Source organism: Fundulus heteroclitus, unplaced genomic scaffold (assembly GCF_011125445.2).
Source record: "Fundulus heteroclitus isolate FHET01 unplaced genomic scaffold, MU-UCD_Fhet_4.1 scaffold_112, whole genome shotgun sequence".
NCBI classification, from domain to species: domain Eukaryota; kingdom Metazoa; phylum Chordata; class Actinopteri; order Cyprinodontiformes; family Fundulidae; genus Fundulus; species Fundulus heteroclitus.
In genome coordinates, this window is record NW_023396525.1 from 174995 (window position 1) to 192351 (window position 17357).

Here is a 17357-nt window from a genome sequence, read left to right on the forward strand (position 1 = left end):
GAGTGGCTCCAAAAGAAACACATGAATGTCCTGCAGAGGTCCAGTCAGTGCCTGGATCTTAATCCTATAATAAGTCTTGGGAAGGAGTGGACATATTGAGCTGTCAAACAACAGACTCAAAACCTTCAGGATTTGCAGAGTATTTTGGGAGGAGTGGACAGAAAACTCCCCTGGTGTATGTGCAAACCTGGTTACCAACCCTAAGGAATGTCTGAACTTTGCCTATGAATTAGAGCTTTACCACCAAGTTTTGCTTGGGAATCATATACATATTTTACTGACTTTAATACAAATGACTTTAAAATTCAGTAAACAATCAGATGGTCATTTCCCTCTCTTCAAGTTCCTTTATTATGTTTTAACCTGAGTACGAATAGATTTTTTTATTGACCTGCAACCTTTGCTTTATTGTTGGATTTTGTTCGATTGCTTTTGGATTTCCCTGAGCCACAGAATGAGTTTGGATAGTCAAGAGATTTTCCATATATCATTTATTTATTTAGTAATTTATTTATTTGTGTATTAATCTATGAGCTATGTATTTAATATTAAATAATGCACAGTTCTCTTCATGAGATTTGTCTGCTTCCTCAGTGGTCCTTTGCTTTCTGTTTGGTTGGAATATAGGGCAGTACAGTTTGAGTGCTCTTGTCAGAGACAGTTTGTGTGCTGCTATTTCGTAACAGTTTTTTGCGGCAGCCGGGGTTTAAGAGACCTTTCCTGGGTAGTGTGTGAGCTCCTGTCATCGCCTTTGCTGGCAAGGAGCTGTAGGAAGGTTCCAGACAGTTATGCAGGAGCGAGTGCTCGGAGGAAGAACGCTTAGGAGCGATCGAGCCTGGCTCTGTATCGCTGTCCGGCGTAGCGCAGCCACTCTTGTCCTCCCGTAGGTCCTCCTGCTCCTCCTCTTCGTCATCGTCGCAGCACAACGCATGGTAGAGAATTTTGTCACTGAAACGGACTCTTTCCCGTGTGCCAGACGTACGGGAGGTCTTTTGGCTGTACGTGGAGCTACTGGCCTCCTCGCTGGAGGAGTCTGGAGTAATAATGCGAGGCCCATTGGGGATAGGAAGCCCACCATTCATCTGAGAGTAGACCGAGGCAGTGGTGGGGGGTGGGGTGGGGGTCTGTGTCTGGGTTGGGATAGATCCCTGGCTCAGCTCCTGTTGTAGATCCCCCGGTTGTTCGCTAGATCTGCGGGCAGCTGCACCAGCAGCCTCTAGGTAACTGCAGAACTCCCAGCTGTCCGAAAGCACATCTGCATTGAGAAAGTCCAGCCTGAAGGCTTCTCCCAAACCCCGCTCACTGCTGGATGTGCTGCTCGCTGTGGCCACCGTCCAGTCATCTGGCTCCAGGTCGAAGTCAAAGTCAGAAGTTAATTTATCAATTTGACCCACCACCTAGAGATAGAAAAACACACAAGAGAATAACCAATGAGATATTTCAGAGAAGCCGATAAAGTAGAGAAGGACCTGTCTGATGTATTTACGTTGATCAAATCGAAGGCTGAAAGTAAATGTTTGGAAAAGGTGTGGTGTTTGAACGCACAACCGCTGTTCAAACGCTAACGTTTAAAGTCTCCTGCAAGGTCGGTCGAATTTAAAACAATGTTGTATTTCTTATCCACGAGCAGTCCGTCTATACAGCTGCTGTCAACGTGCGATTTTGCCGGATGAAGAGAAAGCTAACATTGTAAACTCCCAATGATAAGGTGAGTGCATTAACCTTGACACTTTTTATGTGCCGACTCTTATTTTGAAGTAATAAAGGAAATAGCGCTTTGTGTTGTGCTGATGGATTTAGCTGATAAAGATGCCATCGGGCTAGCTGGCAAAGTACCATTACAAAAGCCTCTGCTCCGTTTAAATCAGCTGTGTGGCAGCATTTAGGGTACCAGGTAGAAAAAAATAGATGGTGGTGGAGTGACAGATAACATGAATTATTTGTGAGCACTGTAAGGATCCTGTGTCCTGCTAACCATTAGTCACTAACGCTGTGTGTTGATGTGTGCTTCAGAGCATCCTATGGCACTGAAGTAAGAGGCTACCTAATTGGACTACGTTCAAATCTAAAAATTACTTAGATACAAGGTTTCCAACTTTGGTTTTCCAGAGCCAGTATCTTGCATATTTTAGATGTTCCCCTGGTTGAACACACCTGAATCCAATAAAGGCAGAACTTGAAGACACAATGATGCAATGCCTCCATTAATACAGATGTGCAGTAGAGTATAGAGACACCTCTACGTCCTCCAGGAAACCAACTCTTGAGGACTACAGTTGATCGTTCCTGACCAAGAGTGATCAAATTTGAACTGAATCATTTTACAGTGAAAGAAGATTGTTTAAAATGAATGAAAACCCTTTAAGAAACCATTCTATGCTTTTTGACACTAGGACCACCTTAGAATGAATTAGAAAACACAGTGTAGGCTACTGACTAATCAAACCTTGACTGGAATATTCTACACTATATGTACATTCCTTAAAATACAGTTCATGATTTGAGCAACAGTGACTATGTGAAAAAAGAAAGCTAGCAAACAAGGTTTTTCTTAGTTTTTCCAAAAAAATGCAGTCAAATTCCGATGCAGCTTGTTTATCAGATTAAAAGTATCTTTTGAAAGTAACAACCTTTAAACAGCTATTAAACTTTTTATTAAGCCCACATTTTTGTAAACATTTTATTTTGATCTGAGGTAATATGTTCATTTTAAATGTCATGTCTTCATAAGCTGTAAACACAAAATCATCAGTCTGTGTAATTAATCTATACAATGTGTTTCACTTAGTGAATTGATTTACACAAATACAGGACCATTACAATGATATTGTAGTTTATATGAATTGGGTTTGCTTTTTTAAAATCTGGACTTGTATTCTTAAACCTAATTTTACGTTTTTTCATACGCTAAATCAAGAAGACTCAAGAATCTTTATTGTCATTATGTAACCATAATGAAATATGGTACCAGTGTCCAACAAAACACAAGCCACAATTGTTATGGGATAATCTTTAGCCCACAGTGCTTTAGTCATGCTTGTTGATGTTAGCACCACCTGCTAAGCAGCATAGGTATTACAGGATTTTTCAGACTGGAATTCCACAGACTCTATCAACACAGATGTCTATGAATAGCTTGCAAAAACATCAGTTTTAAAAAAACATTGAAAAGTATGAGGCATCTTAACTACAGGTAGAGTGCAATACAAGTGTGAGTCCTATAATTTGTTAACTATGTGTCACTTTTTCCATGACCACACAAATACAGTAATGGTGCACTATTCTAGTTATATACATAGAAACAATTAACTGTGGAAACAATTCAAAAAGAAACGTCTGGCTCAACACTGCTTTGTGCCTTGCTGGATAGTATCAAAAAAACAATGCTGCTTTACATTTAAAAGTAAAATGTCAAAGAGCACGACTAGTATTATATCGAGTATTGCCTCTGTTTCTTTCATTTTCACTAGTAGGACTTTAACAGCAGAGGATATTTGTGTCCCTCTTTTGGATGAATTGTAACAACATAAGTGACGTTCCTCTACATTCCATCCATAACATCCATAAATGTAGCTCATTTTTTGTTCATCCACACCTTTCCAACAAATGACATACCTTTCAGCCTCTGCAGGAGTCTGGATATTTCGCAAATAAGAGCAAGCAAGCAAGCAGTATCAAAACTGTTTCAAACGCATCTGGAACCATGTGAATACCAAGCAAAGCTCATCAAAGTACTTTTGAAAATTTTAACACATGCTCCTTTAGTGTCATCTTTCATAGCTAAAATCAAAAGGGCTTTTGCACCAATTCCACACTGTACTCAGGTAGTTCATAATTATTCATATGCACTCAAAACTATGTTTTTTCATTAAGTCCAGACAGCCACTCAGCAAACAATAGAACAAGAAAATATTCAAAAAGAAAGCCTGTGAGCTCACTTTAAAGTAAGTCTCAGTGAGATTTTTTTTTTTTTTGCACAGCGTAACATGACATTTCCAGATGCTTTCTATGCTTGACATCCCACTGATGTACACTCCCCCACTGTCAAGTCGAACAAAAGCTAAGATGTATTCACAGCTGCTAATTGATTTGTGTTTGCGTTTCCAGGACTTTTTATCCGTAAAACCTAAATTGTTTGTTAATGCATTTGAAACGAGTTGTGTTTTCCAGCGCGGCCTCCTGTGGACAGGTGTTTTAAATTGCTTCACGTCGCTTCCACACAAAATTGAATATTCTCTGAAATGAGCTCGGAACACTAAAACCGTGTCACTACTCATTAAAAAAGAAGGCAGAAAAAGGCGGAAAAAAGCCTCTCGTCTGACTGGTTAAAGCTTTATCTTAAATATGCTGCCTGCTTTATGTTTTATTGGCGAACACACTGTTGTCTATGACTGCACCTTAAAATACATGTGTGTTTTGTTTTTTACCCCAAATTCTGCTGCAAAATAGGTAGAAATATTCCACTGATGCCGGAAAACATATCACTTAAAAACCTTTTATTTATTATTACCTCCAAATTGACCTGAATGCTTCCATGATCAGGGGCCGCGGTGTTGAGTGTTTGATGAATAGAATGCCCTTCAGTTGAAATTGCGCTGCTTTGCCTGAAAACACCTAAAATCCAAGCCCTCTGTACTTGACATTTTAGCTCCCTCAATCAGCACATTCGGCTTTCAACAATGGTTTGTGAAATGAAAACACTCCCAGCTTATGTACCCTGTAAATGATACATTACCCCCCAAACTGTTCAGCAATTAAACACTGTTTTGAACTTTTTGTTGAAAATGCAATTTCACCCTGAGAGTTATAATTATTTGCCGTGTTTGCTTCTTTCAGGTTATGAAGACTGCAAAACGAAAGTATGATTGCAGCACAAACCCAAATCCCATCTCTATATTTAGAACTAGAAAATATTCTCTCCACAACTTTTAATTAAATTGTAGGCATTACCACCCAGTTTTAGATACTTTGTATGTTTGTTTTTTTTATTTCTCAAGGCAATCTCCATAAACAGAACATCAATAAAAAAAAGGTTTGAACCTCGTTTATGGCATTTGACGGCAGAGAGATTTGGAACCATGTGCACATTATCATTACATTGTTGAACAAATTACTCGCTGTTCGTGAAGCGTGGATTATTTATGCACCGGGCCCAGTTTTGTAATGAGGGATTTATTAAACCTTTTAAATGTATTTATTACTGTTTTCATTCGGCGGCTGTGCAGAACATTTTTTTTTCTCAGAAGCAGATGACATGAAATTATGTTTAAATCTGAACATATCAGAAATCTGGAAAACCTGAAACGCTCCACAGCTTTCCAAGGACACCTTCTCTCAGAGACATTTCGCGTTAAGTCAAACCTTCGGTATTTGAATCCAACTGTATCACACTTCATGCACGGCCATGGCTCGTTTGTCGATGAGCTTTTCTGCAGATCCGCCAGCCGCATCATTGTACACCTCATGAGTACCTGGACGGTGCGCCTCTGCTGGCAGACTGTCTGAGGGAATTGGGCTGTATGAATCCTCTAATCCCTGAATTACTCAACCTGTTTGCTGTGTGATTTGCAGACTTTAACTCACGAAGCTGTTAATGTAAAATGCCTCTCCAGGCCGGGGAGGGAGACTAAAAAGCTTTGTTTACTTCATTACACAACTATTAATCGGCGGATTTAAAAATTATCAGCCGCATTTCAAAACATCATTATGTTACAGAGACAGAGGTTGCTGGGTAGTTACTGCAGCATGTTGTAGGTTCATTAAGTGTTGTAACTGTCTTCACCTAAAGGCTCTGCTGAGAATTTCTGTATGCTTTATGCAGCAGGAGCAACAGTAAGCTCTGCACCTTTTTCTGATTAAGAGATTGTGATGAAACTAGAGGGAAGTGAGCTGGAATGACTGGACAGCCTTTGCACATGAGGGACAGACTTGACAAAAAGTGTCTGTGAGAGAAGTAGAACAAACAGAAGTAAAGAAAAGTTAACTTTAAAACGCTGTTACTAGCACTACTCAAGCACACTGCTGACACCAATGATTATGTGATAGCGCTGGTACTAATTAAAATGTTATTTTATGACTAAATAAAACCAAAGATGTCCATGTGCACAGCCATAAATTTTAATATCATTGAACTATTTCAGCAATTCAACTTAAAAAGTCTAAAATTTGTATATCATATTAAATTCACTGCATGAATTGGTGGATATCAAGTCTTTATTTTAATAAATTTTGATGACTATGACTTTCAGCTGATGACAACACAGTTTCTTTGGAAATTAAAAAAATTAGTTAAGGCCAATAAAAATACAGAATATTAAGTATTTTCAGTGAAAGGACTCAATATCTAGCCGAGGATCCTTTTGCATGGATTACTACAAGGATGCAGGCTGGCATGAAGGTGATCAGTCTTTGGCTCTGCTAAGATTTCTAGGAAGCCCAGATGTCTTTGATAGCAGCATTCAGCTAGCCTGTATTGTTGACTGGTGTCTCTCATCTTTCTCTTGACAACACCCCATAGATTCTCATTGGGTTTAGGTCAGGCCAGTTAGCCAATCAAGTACAGCGATACCATGGTCATTGAACCAGACATGTAAAGTTTTATGGGCGACGTGTCGGTGTGCCCGTTACAGGCGCGGTGGTCTAGCTGTTGTTACCTAGTTGAGATTTTCAGAACCATAGCAACATGTTGGTCTCCAGAACTGTAGGAAACTTCAGTTTCCTACAGTCACATTTTAGAAAAGTTATTTTAAAAAATAAAAAAAAAGCTAAATTATAGTTTTTATTTATTTATTTAATGTCAATCCAATGTTTTTCTTTTACTTATGTTTTACCCTCCTAATCGTCACAAACATGCATACCAGTTGACCAGTTGAATGTGGTGAATGATAAGCACTAAGTTAAAGCTTGTTCTGATTTATGAAGTCTGCCCACTTTGGCAGTGTGGGCAGGTGTCCATTACTTCTGAAAAGTGAAATCAGCATCTCCATAAAACTTGTCAGCAGTAGGAAGCAGGAAGTGCTCTGATCTTTTCTGGTAGAGCGCTGCGTTGACTCTGGAAACTTCACACTGAACCTTAAACAACTTGGATTTCAATCTTCCTCCACACACTGGGACTTTGATTTCTAAATGAAACAACATTTTGCTTCATCTGGAAAAAAAGGACTTTGAACCCTTGAGCAACAGTCCAGCCTTTTTTCTCCTTAGTGAAGGAAGGTGATTTCTGTTCTCTCTGTCTTGAGAGTGGCTTGACAGAAGGAATGTCACAATCATAGTCTATGTCCTACATGTTTGTGTACGGTTCCCCGCTTGATTATTTTTATTTACTTTTCTTCAAAGTTATCTTAAGGCTTTGGTTACCATTATTGCATTTGCACCTTTTTTCTACCCCACTTTTTTCATCATGCTTAACCTTCGTTCAATACGCTTGGATAGAGTGCTTCTTCAGCAATGACCTTATGTGGTTTACCCTCCATGTGTCAGGGTGTCACTGACTCCTGGGCAGCTGTAAAGTCATCCATTTTCTATGCAATTGTGTATTTGGTGTAATTGTGTATGTATGTATATATATATATATATATATATATATATATATATATATATATATATAGATAGATAGATAGATAGATAGATAGATAGATAGATAGATAGATAGATATAGATATATAGATATAGATAAAGATTCTAATAATAACTAATAAAAACATCTGAAATGTATCACTCCGTGTGTGTGTGTGATGACATGATACAATGAATTTCAGTTTTGAATTGATTTACTGAAATAAATTAACTTTTGGATGCTTTTCTGATATAATGAGACACCCTTAATGAGTGAATAAGATCATGCTGACAACTGTTGCAATATTTTCTCACTTTTATTACTGGGCAGCTTCACTTCTCCCGTTAACCCATTAATCCCAAAGAAGTCAACATTTGGACTGGCAGATCAGAGTTAAGATAAACCAGGCCATGCGTTCATATTTCTTTTGATGACCCTCATAGTATTTGCAATTAATGATGCAGTGATGGCCTATCTTTGTCACTCAAAAGACTATTTCCGACACAGTTAAGCAGTAATGGATAGTATGAGAGTTTATGTTCAGTAAGTGCTGAGAATTTGACTGTAACTTCTGTATTTTATTTTCTCTCAGATGCTCTGCTGATAGCAGATTTCTTTACAATAAATGCGCTGATTTTTAAAGCATGATTATAACAATGCCAATCACTTTTGTGTGTAAATGCCGACCATATAACTTATCGAAGAAATTAAAACGTAGGTGTTTAATCAGTATAATTTTAGAGCATCTATCTGCGTAGGGGTGAGATCACACTAAATGCTTCTCTCATACAATCCATTCTATAAATTTCAACCAGAGGAGTAAGTGTTACAGCCATTTTAAGTGTTATTGTAATTTCTTTTTCTGTTTCACTGCACACCATCAACAAGCAGCGATGAGTCAACTGTGTTCACAGCACCTGATCAACTCAGAGCTTAGTCATTTTACAGCTCTCAGAGGTGCTTTAAAGGAGAGGTTGCCTCGGCAGCATCAGACGGGGGTTTATTACTGTACCTCAACACCTGTCGGAGATGATTGGGCTGGGTAATTGAGGGTCAGAGTGAAAGAGAGGTCTTTGAGCCTTGTCTATGACAGAAAGTTAGAGTGATGGCAATGACAGGCCACGATAATCTAACACGGGGCCATGGTCAGTAATGTAAAGCCTCTTGAAGAGCCTCCTCTTTGGCAGAGGTGTGATTTAGGAAATAGAATCACTTAAGCCGACTGTTATTTAGGCCTTGGCAGTATATCGACTTTGGAAAAAAAAAATTCACTTCATATTGAAAAGAAGAAATTTAAAACAGCCATTTTTGTGTGTAACTGTGCAGTCTCATGCTGTTTATTATTTATTTTTTGACGACTTCCTTGTGTGAGTAGTTCTTTCCTCGTGGCCAGCCCAATGATGAATGAGCCCCAAAGCAAAACTAGATCTCATAGCTACATAACAAATAAAACCACAACAGCGATGGCTTGTTAAACTGCTCAGTGTGCATTGGACACTATTTGTTTCAGGGTTCTGTTTTTACTGTAAAATTACATTATTTGGCATCCTCTCCTCTCAGCTAAAATGTTACCAGTTCATGTACATATTTTTTTTAGGCCCTTTTTGTGTCGGGTCTTGCATCTTCTCCATGTGGGTTTACTCTGTGGTCATCAGTTTCCACATACAGAACAAAAACATGTATTTTAGGTCAATCGTCTACTAGACATGGACTGGTTGGTAAACAGTTAGTATGCAATGACAATGGCAACTAGTGGTTACTGTTCTCACTGTATACCAAGGCTCTAGTAAGCTGCAGTTTTAGACTGCTAATATTTTCCACCTTAGATAAAGGTCATCCCAGACCTTTTATTTTTTCCAGCATGAGGAAGAAACTATTACAACGTTGCCATCCACAATACTCTACCAGTTTGACTCTATAAAAAAAGCAAACCTGTAAAAGATATGTAATTTGACACAATATGCACCTCAAGACTACTTCTTTGTTTGTCCAGTAGCAACTGGAAAAACACTTTTTCTATTTTAATCGAAATTAATTTGATTAGTCTGATACATTTTGGTTTCAAATAATTTAGTTATTAATGGGATAAATAGAAACTTGTGGTATTTTAACTGTATACAGCCATTGTGCATATGTTTCAGCAATAACCCTACAGTGTACTGCACCCTGCTTCTTGCTCAGTTACTGCTGGGACTCACTCTTACAACCCTGAATAAGATTAAACAGGAACAACAAGGCTTGATGGATAACTGTAACTCCCATTAAGAATAAACTATGCTGACCTTAAAGAACTAAGACAACAACTTTTTTCTCTTATAATAAGCTCTACAAGGAAACATGTAAATGGGTACTACTTCCATCGTCCCTATGCAAGTGTCTGCATCACTAACTAAAAAATGGACCGAAAAATTAACACAGGAATAAATGCAGAGGTCAAAATCATTAAATGTGACTATATATATATATATATATATATATATATATATATATATATATATATATATATATATATATATAAAACACACACTCTAATCACTGTGATCTTTAAAGAGATGTTTAAGGAGAATAACTTGTTTTGATGTGCATTAATGGCATTCTGTATGAGCAGATTTTTGTTTGCTGCCGAGTAAACAGATGGAGATTGCCATCCTTCGCAAGTCTTACATAAAAGTGCATATTTAACATGCTTCTAATGATGCCTGTGGAAAAGCTATCATGTTTCCACATTTATATTCTAGTATTTACCAGCGAATAAAAGCTGTTTTGAAATAGGACATCTGTAACGATGCGGTTTGTACATATGTAAAAAATAAATCAGGTGCGATTTACCAAGGGAGCTCAGACAGAACACCCTCAGTGGGGTCATTTGAAATGCACGACGTGTGAGGGGATTTTCGTTGGAGCGCTTCATTACTCTATATTCAAGCGGTTTCTCTCCATCTGTTACTTTGCCACCCATTCTTAGAGGAGTCATTTTTCAGAGGAGTTTGCAGTGCTTGTTTGGTTGTTATGCCCCATCCTGCACAGCTTTGCCTTTGTTTATGGGGAAAAATTGAAATGTTCATTTGCGCTCTTCAAATAAATCAAAACAAGCCTTGTTTCTTTCTCAACATGCTGCAGTAGATTTCCATCTTACCCCCGTGCCGCTTTTCCAGTGCCGGAAGCGCTTAATGCCAATTTGAAGGTCTCAGCAATTATCAAAATGGCCTTGCATGCTGGCTTCATGAGTAAATCAGTCACAAATGTTGTTTAAATGCAGTTAACCCCTGCAGTTTTGAACTTTTTTCTCTTATCCTTCTTTTCCCTCAATTTAATCTCCCCAAGACAATTATACGACTGGAGTCCAGCCACTTGCATTGTTTTGATATTGTTTATTTTCTCCTTCTATAGCTAATTTATCATCCCAGACTAACTCTAAAGGAACCATTTCACTGGATTCCCCAGGAAAATTGTCTAAGATTCCCACAAACATGTGCATTACCCCCCTAGATGTTGTATTTACCATTTCATGAAACAGTGTTTAGGGAGTTGTTTGAATTCAGTTACTCACTCAGCATCATACAGCTGGATGGTAAACAGAATACAACCAGTTCAGAAAGGATTTTAAAGCCGTAGGCAGATTTGTTAAGAAAAAAAGCAGAGGAATGCATGCGGGTGAGCTGAAGATAGGAGATTGAACGGCAGGATTCAGAAGGTGATCTTGTTTAATTGATAATGTATTTATTTATGCATTAGTATGTAAACCTACAAAGCCACATGAACATGTCACTCAAAGTCTTTTCTATGTGGAGTTTAAAGTGATAGTTCACACATTTTGACATGTCATAACCCCACAAGTTTGGAGGAAATTCTTAGAGTAGTGGAAGACTGGCACTTAGTCCCCACCATACTGGAATATAATAGCTAACAATGATAAATATTAATCATTACTACAGTTATGTTCTTCTACGTTGCCGGCTTGTCCTCACCAATACAATCATACAGCAAATAAGGGATTTCCTGTCTTTCTCTCTTTCTGCAGGTGTAGAAGCAGATTCAAAGGATGTTATCTTGTCCTCCCTTTTTCCTCTGCTCTATTTTGTCACCTTCTCTCCCATTTAACGTTCTCCTCACTTTTCTCTCTTCCCTTCTTTATCTTTTACCTTTCTGTGTCAGTTGAATTTGAAATAATCCCCAAATAATGTCCAATAACGTTTTGTGCGCCAGTATCAAGCAGAGCATTATAGCCACAGCAGTACTGCTCCACTTGTGAAAGTAAATCTTTGGCACTAAGAAAGCTTTTCTGAGTGCTACACTGCCAGACAAGACACAGGGGGGGAAAAAGACAACAGTGGACTGATAACAATGTCAAATTGCTGAATCAACCACAATTTGTCACATTGAGCAAGCATGCTGGGGACAGTGGAAAAAAACAACTCCTTTTTTAACAGGAATAAACCTGCAGCAGAACCAAGTTCAGCATGAGAAGCCATGCGCTGCGACCCACTGGCGTTTAGAGAAGGCTGAAAGGAAACATGGAAACACAAAGAACCCTTTTCCAAGAGCTTTTTACAGCAAATCACAAAGCATTGAGTAGGCAGCTTGTTTATTTTGTGACCAGAATTTAATTTTTTCCCCTTGTTTTTTTAATTTATTTTATTAATTAGGTGACATAAGTAACATCAATCTTATTTTAATAATGAGCCATGCTACAAACCCATCTCACTCCCAGCACCACCTCAAACATTGGCAACTCTGTTTTTTTGGCTGACAAATCTCGATAAAATTAGCAAAGACAGTTTATACAGTATGCGTTAGTATAGCATCATGTTTGAGTATAACCTGACAAGCTGTTAGCCTTTCGAAGCTCACGTGAGGAAACCTACTAATAACAACTCCACAGAACCTGGCTTTGAAAAAGAAAAACTAAACGATCTCTTTAATATATTTCAAAAGCCTCTTTATTTCTAACTCTTATCCTGGACCAAGGTGTTGCATAATCTTTGACCTTTATACGCATCACGTTAATAAAATAAAATAATACCTGAACAATGCAGCGGCATCACTTTCCACCTTCGTCATGCGTGACGTCAAATTGTTTCTGCCTTAATGTGAGCGAGGCTAATCTCTGTATGCTTGCTGTTAGAGTTTAAGCACATTTAGTGTGCTTGAGATTCCAGTGCGGTGTACTCTGCAGAGATGCAATAAGTATTTGAGTGGACGGCATTACAGGAAAACCAGAGGGGGCCTGATTTAGGTCAGGCAATCTTGATTGGTGAGATGCGTTCTGTGGTGTTGGCACACGGATGAAGTGTCCTTTGAAGTGTTCGCTGGAAGCATTTGGTGTAATTATCCTGTCATGAGAGTGGCTATAAGCTTGAGACTTCATTAGGCGCATGCCGCGTTCTTTTTCATCTTTTCTCACGAAAAAAAAAAAAAAAAAACCCACTCATCTTTCTGGAGACCTTAAAGTGCTAAACAACGGCGTGATGAGCAAAGAGCCAATACCTCCTGACACCTCACTAATCAAAAACATCATTACAAACTTCACCATATAACGGGCTTCGTTTATCCCTCAGGGGTTTTACAAGAGGTGGGCTTCTTCGCTCCTTGAGGCCTGGGAAATCAACCACTTCCTTCCCCAAATTTAGGTCATTAGACTGGACAGACTCATTTAACAGCTGCAGGGCATATTTGTGAGGTTTATACTATCAGCCTGGAGAGGTTATGGGTTGTACAATCAGGAAGGGAGCAAGATGGAAACAGCAAGAGGGAGGCAGCAAATGCAGCATGTGTTGTTGCTGGCAGAGCACACTGATCATTTATTGAGGTTCTCCTTCATTGCCTCTATCCGTGCTGAGAGGCCTAGTGCCGGTAATGACCAGAAAAAGATGGTAGGGCCACGCTACAGGGCTCCTCAGTCTGTCTGCTTCCCTGAGATAGCGACGGATTAGGCCAGAGTAATGTCGGGTCATGCTGCTCACATGCGAGAGGAAAAAAAAAAAAAGAAGAAGAAGAAGAAGAAACAAAACATGCATGCGTGTGCAGCCACATCACGCACAGCCATTTAGGGGTTTAGGAAGGTTTCCATAAATTGTCTTTTTGCAGTGTCTGTTTGAAGCGAGCGTCAGAAGTAGACGTCCACATATGGTTGACGTGACGTGTACACAGTAAATGCAGTCGACCTGTTCTGGTAAAGATTACCGCGTCTCTTGTGGAGACCTGGGGAAAGCAACGCTGTGGTAGCTGGCTCAGTCCAATCCTGCCGTAAATCCCTCATCCTAATACCTCAAACTCCCAGTTTGTCTACCAGCCAAACCAATAAGCAGACACACAGGAAGAATCTCCTTGAAGAGGGGGGGAAAAAAATTACAGAGAGCAGTTCCAAAGCTATGTGGTTATCCCAATTTTTGGCAAGACCTGCTGCTAGTTTTTTGTGCTTGAAGGAATATTTGGATTTACTTAAGCTAAAATTCATTTGATTTGTTGCAATAACAATGCACCACATATTTCTTATTAGGGCAGTAAATTAGTGTAAACATGTTATTATACAAAAATAAAACAGTACAATATAAACACATTTTCCACGCTGTCAGAGCCGGTTTGAATCACGGACTGTGAATACAGTCTCAGAAATGGTTAATGATGCCTGAAAAAAATAATTATATACACATCTCATTGCAGACTGATTATATTGCAGAAATTGATTTGTGTGCATCTTGGAGTTTGACTTGTTTATTTGCCATTTACAGTATGCAGTGGAGAGCCATTGACCTACACAAGCAGCAGTAGCTTAATAATTCTGGCTCAAAAATCAAGAGAATTTAGTCAGAGAAGCATCTTTGAGAGCAACACGGTGAAGATTTAGACCTGGATATTTTTCCTTCATATGTTGCTCTCTTTGAGATATTTTAGAGCTCAGTGCTGGTAAGGAGGCTGCAGTCTTACTGGGTTCGATTGGCTACCCTGAGTCACGTCACCCAGTTCTCTCTCTGTCCTTCTTCTTGCTACCGTTTGCCACTAAGTACACCACTTTTTAATCTGTAGAATTGAACATTGTCTTTAGGTCAAGCACCAAGTTAAAAAGCATTTCCTTTTTGATTGTTTCTAGAACTAACATATCTCCCTAAAGTTTTTTTTGATGAGGAAACGATCAACATATGGGGGGGGGGGTACTTTACATTTTTAACAAATCCCATTGGTTTTCCAGTTTCAACGCTACAAAACTCAGAGCTGCTATACTTCTGTGGTATTCTGTGTGTATGACAGAATCCTGCTCCCACTACCGCTCCACCATTTTCTGCAGGCGTCGAGTCAGCTGGGTGTCACGGCTAAAAAAGGGAGAGCTCCATTAACTTTTGTTTTCCTAAAATACACTATTTCGGTTCTTAAAATGATTACTGGTAACTGAAAACTCACACAGTGACTTAGATGCGGTATGTTTTTGTAAAGGTGTTAAGTTGACAATAATATTTGAGAACAATATACAAGAGTTAACGTTTCTCTCTCTATGATAGGGTGTCATGCACCCCCTTACCCCATATTTGTTCACATTACATCTTGAAACCCCATTGTACTTTACTGGGACTTTATTTTATAGATCAATGTAAAGTAAAGTTTGATCATGAAGTGAAGTGAAAATAATATATGGCTTTTAAAAATGTACATTTGTATTCAGCCCTCTTTATTCCAAGACTGCTAAATTAAATCCACATTAACAAAGTACCTTCAAAAATCCCCTAAATAGTGAATAGAGTCCATGTCTGGGTAAGTTAACATCAGCATAAATACAACTGTTCTGTAGTTGTGTATTAGTCTTGTAATTCACAATTGACACAATGACATCAGAGTGGCAAAAAAAAAAAAAAAAAAGAATTGTCATAAATGTTCCATAATAAATTTGCCACAAGTCATCTGAAGCCTAGCCCACACTGTCATTATCAGCTCTTTTAGCTGAAGTTCATCATTGTAGATGAAAATCTCTGGCTTTGATGATCTGTGGTAGTACCATGTGACAGATGCGCCGAACACCACTTCAGTGCTCTCACAGCCGAAGAGGACTTACAGCACATATAAAGCAGTGTGAGGATATTTGGGGCAAAATCAGTGGAGCTGCTGCTTCAACCAACATCTGATATTTGTCCTCTTTTGCCCAGCCATGAGGGCCTCTACCACTCTCTCCTTTCCCTTAGCATCTTCTTCTGCTTCTTGACATCCAACTCTAATAATAAAGATGCAAACACCCATAACATGGTGTTCATTTATTGTTGGACTGATATTATGTTGAACTTTTCTCACGTGATTCTGCAGCTGCAACAAATTCCTCACTCTGGTGTCTTTTCATTGTTCAGCTCGCAAAGTATTTGTTGAAGTTATGCAATATTTTGAATATCATCCTTTGGGTTTCAGGCCTTAGAGAAGCTGCAGAGATGTGGAAGAAAAAGGTCCTGATTAAATAAGATAAAAATGAAATGTGAAGCACTATGTTGAGGAAAACTAACGGTGCACATCACCCCAAACACACAATCCACATTTTAAAGCATGGTGGTGGTAGTATCATGATGAGGAAATGCTTCTTTTTAGTAGAGACAGTAAAGCGCTTCCTCAAAGTAGCTGGTGTTTCTCCGCTGTTTTATGAAGTTTTTAAGCCCATAGAAAATTTTACACCAACTTATCAATGTATTCATTTAAATGTGTTCATTCATAACTCTGACTGTATGCATGTTTATTTTGAATATGAACATAAACTTAACATTCAATAAAAAGTTCTGCCTCGAACTTCATATTGTAAGTTTAACATATTCATGTGCTTTAAAAGAGGTATTGTAAAATAGCCGACACTGATTTAAAACACAGTGGCGGTCTACACTCTGACCTTCACCGTCTTGCTTTGCGTTATGTAGATCCATGCATCTAAACTAAAGAGAACAGGGAACCGGGAATAAATGTGTGAAAAATACGACTGAAGTAATAGGCAACTTGAGGATACTGTCTTAAAGCAGCAGTAATGTAGCTGCGTAGCATTTGTCTTGCTTTGCTATCAAAGCAATTACATCATATATATATATATATATATATATATATATATATATATATATATATATATATATATATATATATATATATATATTAGCGAAGAAAATCATATTGTCCATATTCTCTTTCTTTTGCAACAGATGGCACTTTTCCGCAACCTTTTGTCAACCTTATTTTTCCGCTGTACAGTATCTCCGGGTAACACAGCTATGTCAAAGAAAAACTTGAATTAAAGTCTCTTCTCAGCTTTAGAGCTGATTAGTGCTTCACTTACAGTCAAATTATCTGTCATGTGGACTTCTTTAGTTCCTTAATTGTGTGCAAGGATGAAGGTGCGAGCAAACCAGCTTGGAAAATATTTAGCTTTAGCTGTTCTCTCAGAGAACAAAGCGTTCTATTTATAGTTGTCTGGGAAATGACTCATATCAAGAGTTACCATGCAAAAGCTATCACCTGCTCCCTTTTTGTAATTAAGAATCCTTCTTTCCAGGTTCATGTTATGGCTCCCATCACAGCCCGTCTCCCAGAGCTGGAGACAGACGATACCGCCTAATGACTGTCTGAGCAATGCGGCAGAGGAGGGTGTTATTGCAAAATTCCCGGGGTGTAAATGGATTTGCACACACCCAAAAGTGTGGAATAATAGACCAAGTTAGCTAAAACTACTCTGAGGGTTCTCATCTAAAGAGATCCTGCACCCCCCCCCTCCCAACAAGAAAATGCAGTCAGATCTATCACCTCAGTTGGTGTTGAGGTGGACAGCGGAGGTGAAGATCTCTTCCTACTG

General features: G+C 38.7%; 1 protein-coding gene across 3 annotated transcripts in view; it reads right to left on the reverse strand.

Moving 5' to 3' along the window:
• Nucleotides 1-247: 247 nt before the first annotated feature.
• Nucleotides 248-17357, reverse strand: part of insyn1 (inhibitory synaptic factor 1) — a 76776-nt gene continuing 59666 nt past the window's right edge. For 2 of the 3 annotated variants that reach the window (XM_036128713.1, XM_012850898.3), the window contains exon 3: nt 591-1397. In XM_036128713.1, the coding sequence (XP_035984606.1) occupies nt 591-1397 (807 nt within the window). Of the gene's footprint in view, nt 1398-17357 lie in introns of all 3 variants that reach the window. The other variant, XM_012850897.3, reaches the window with a different exon arrangement.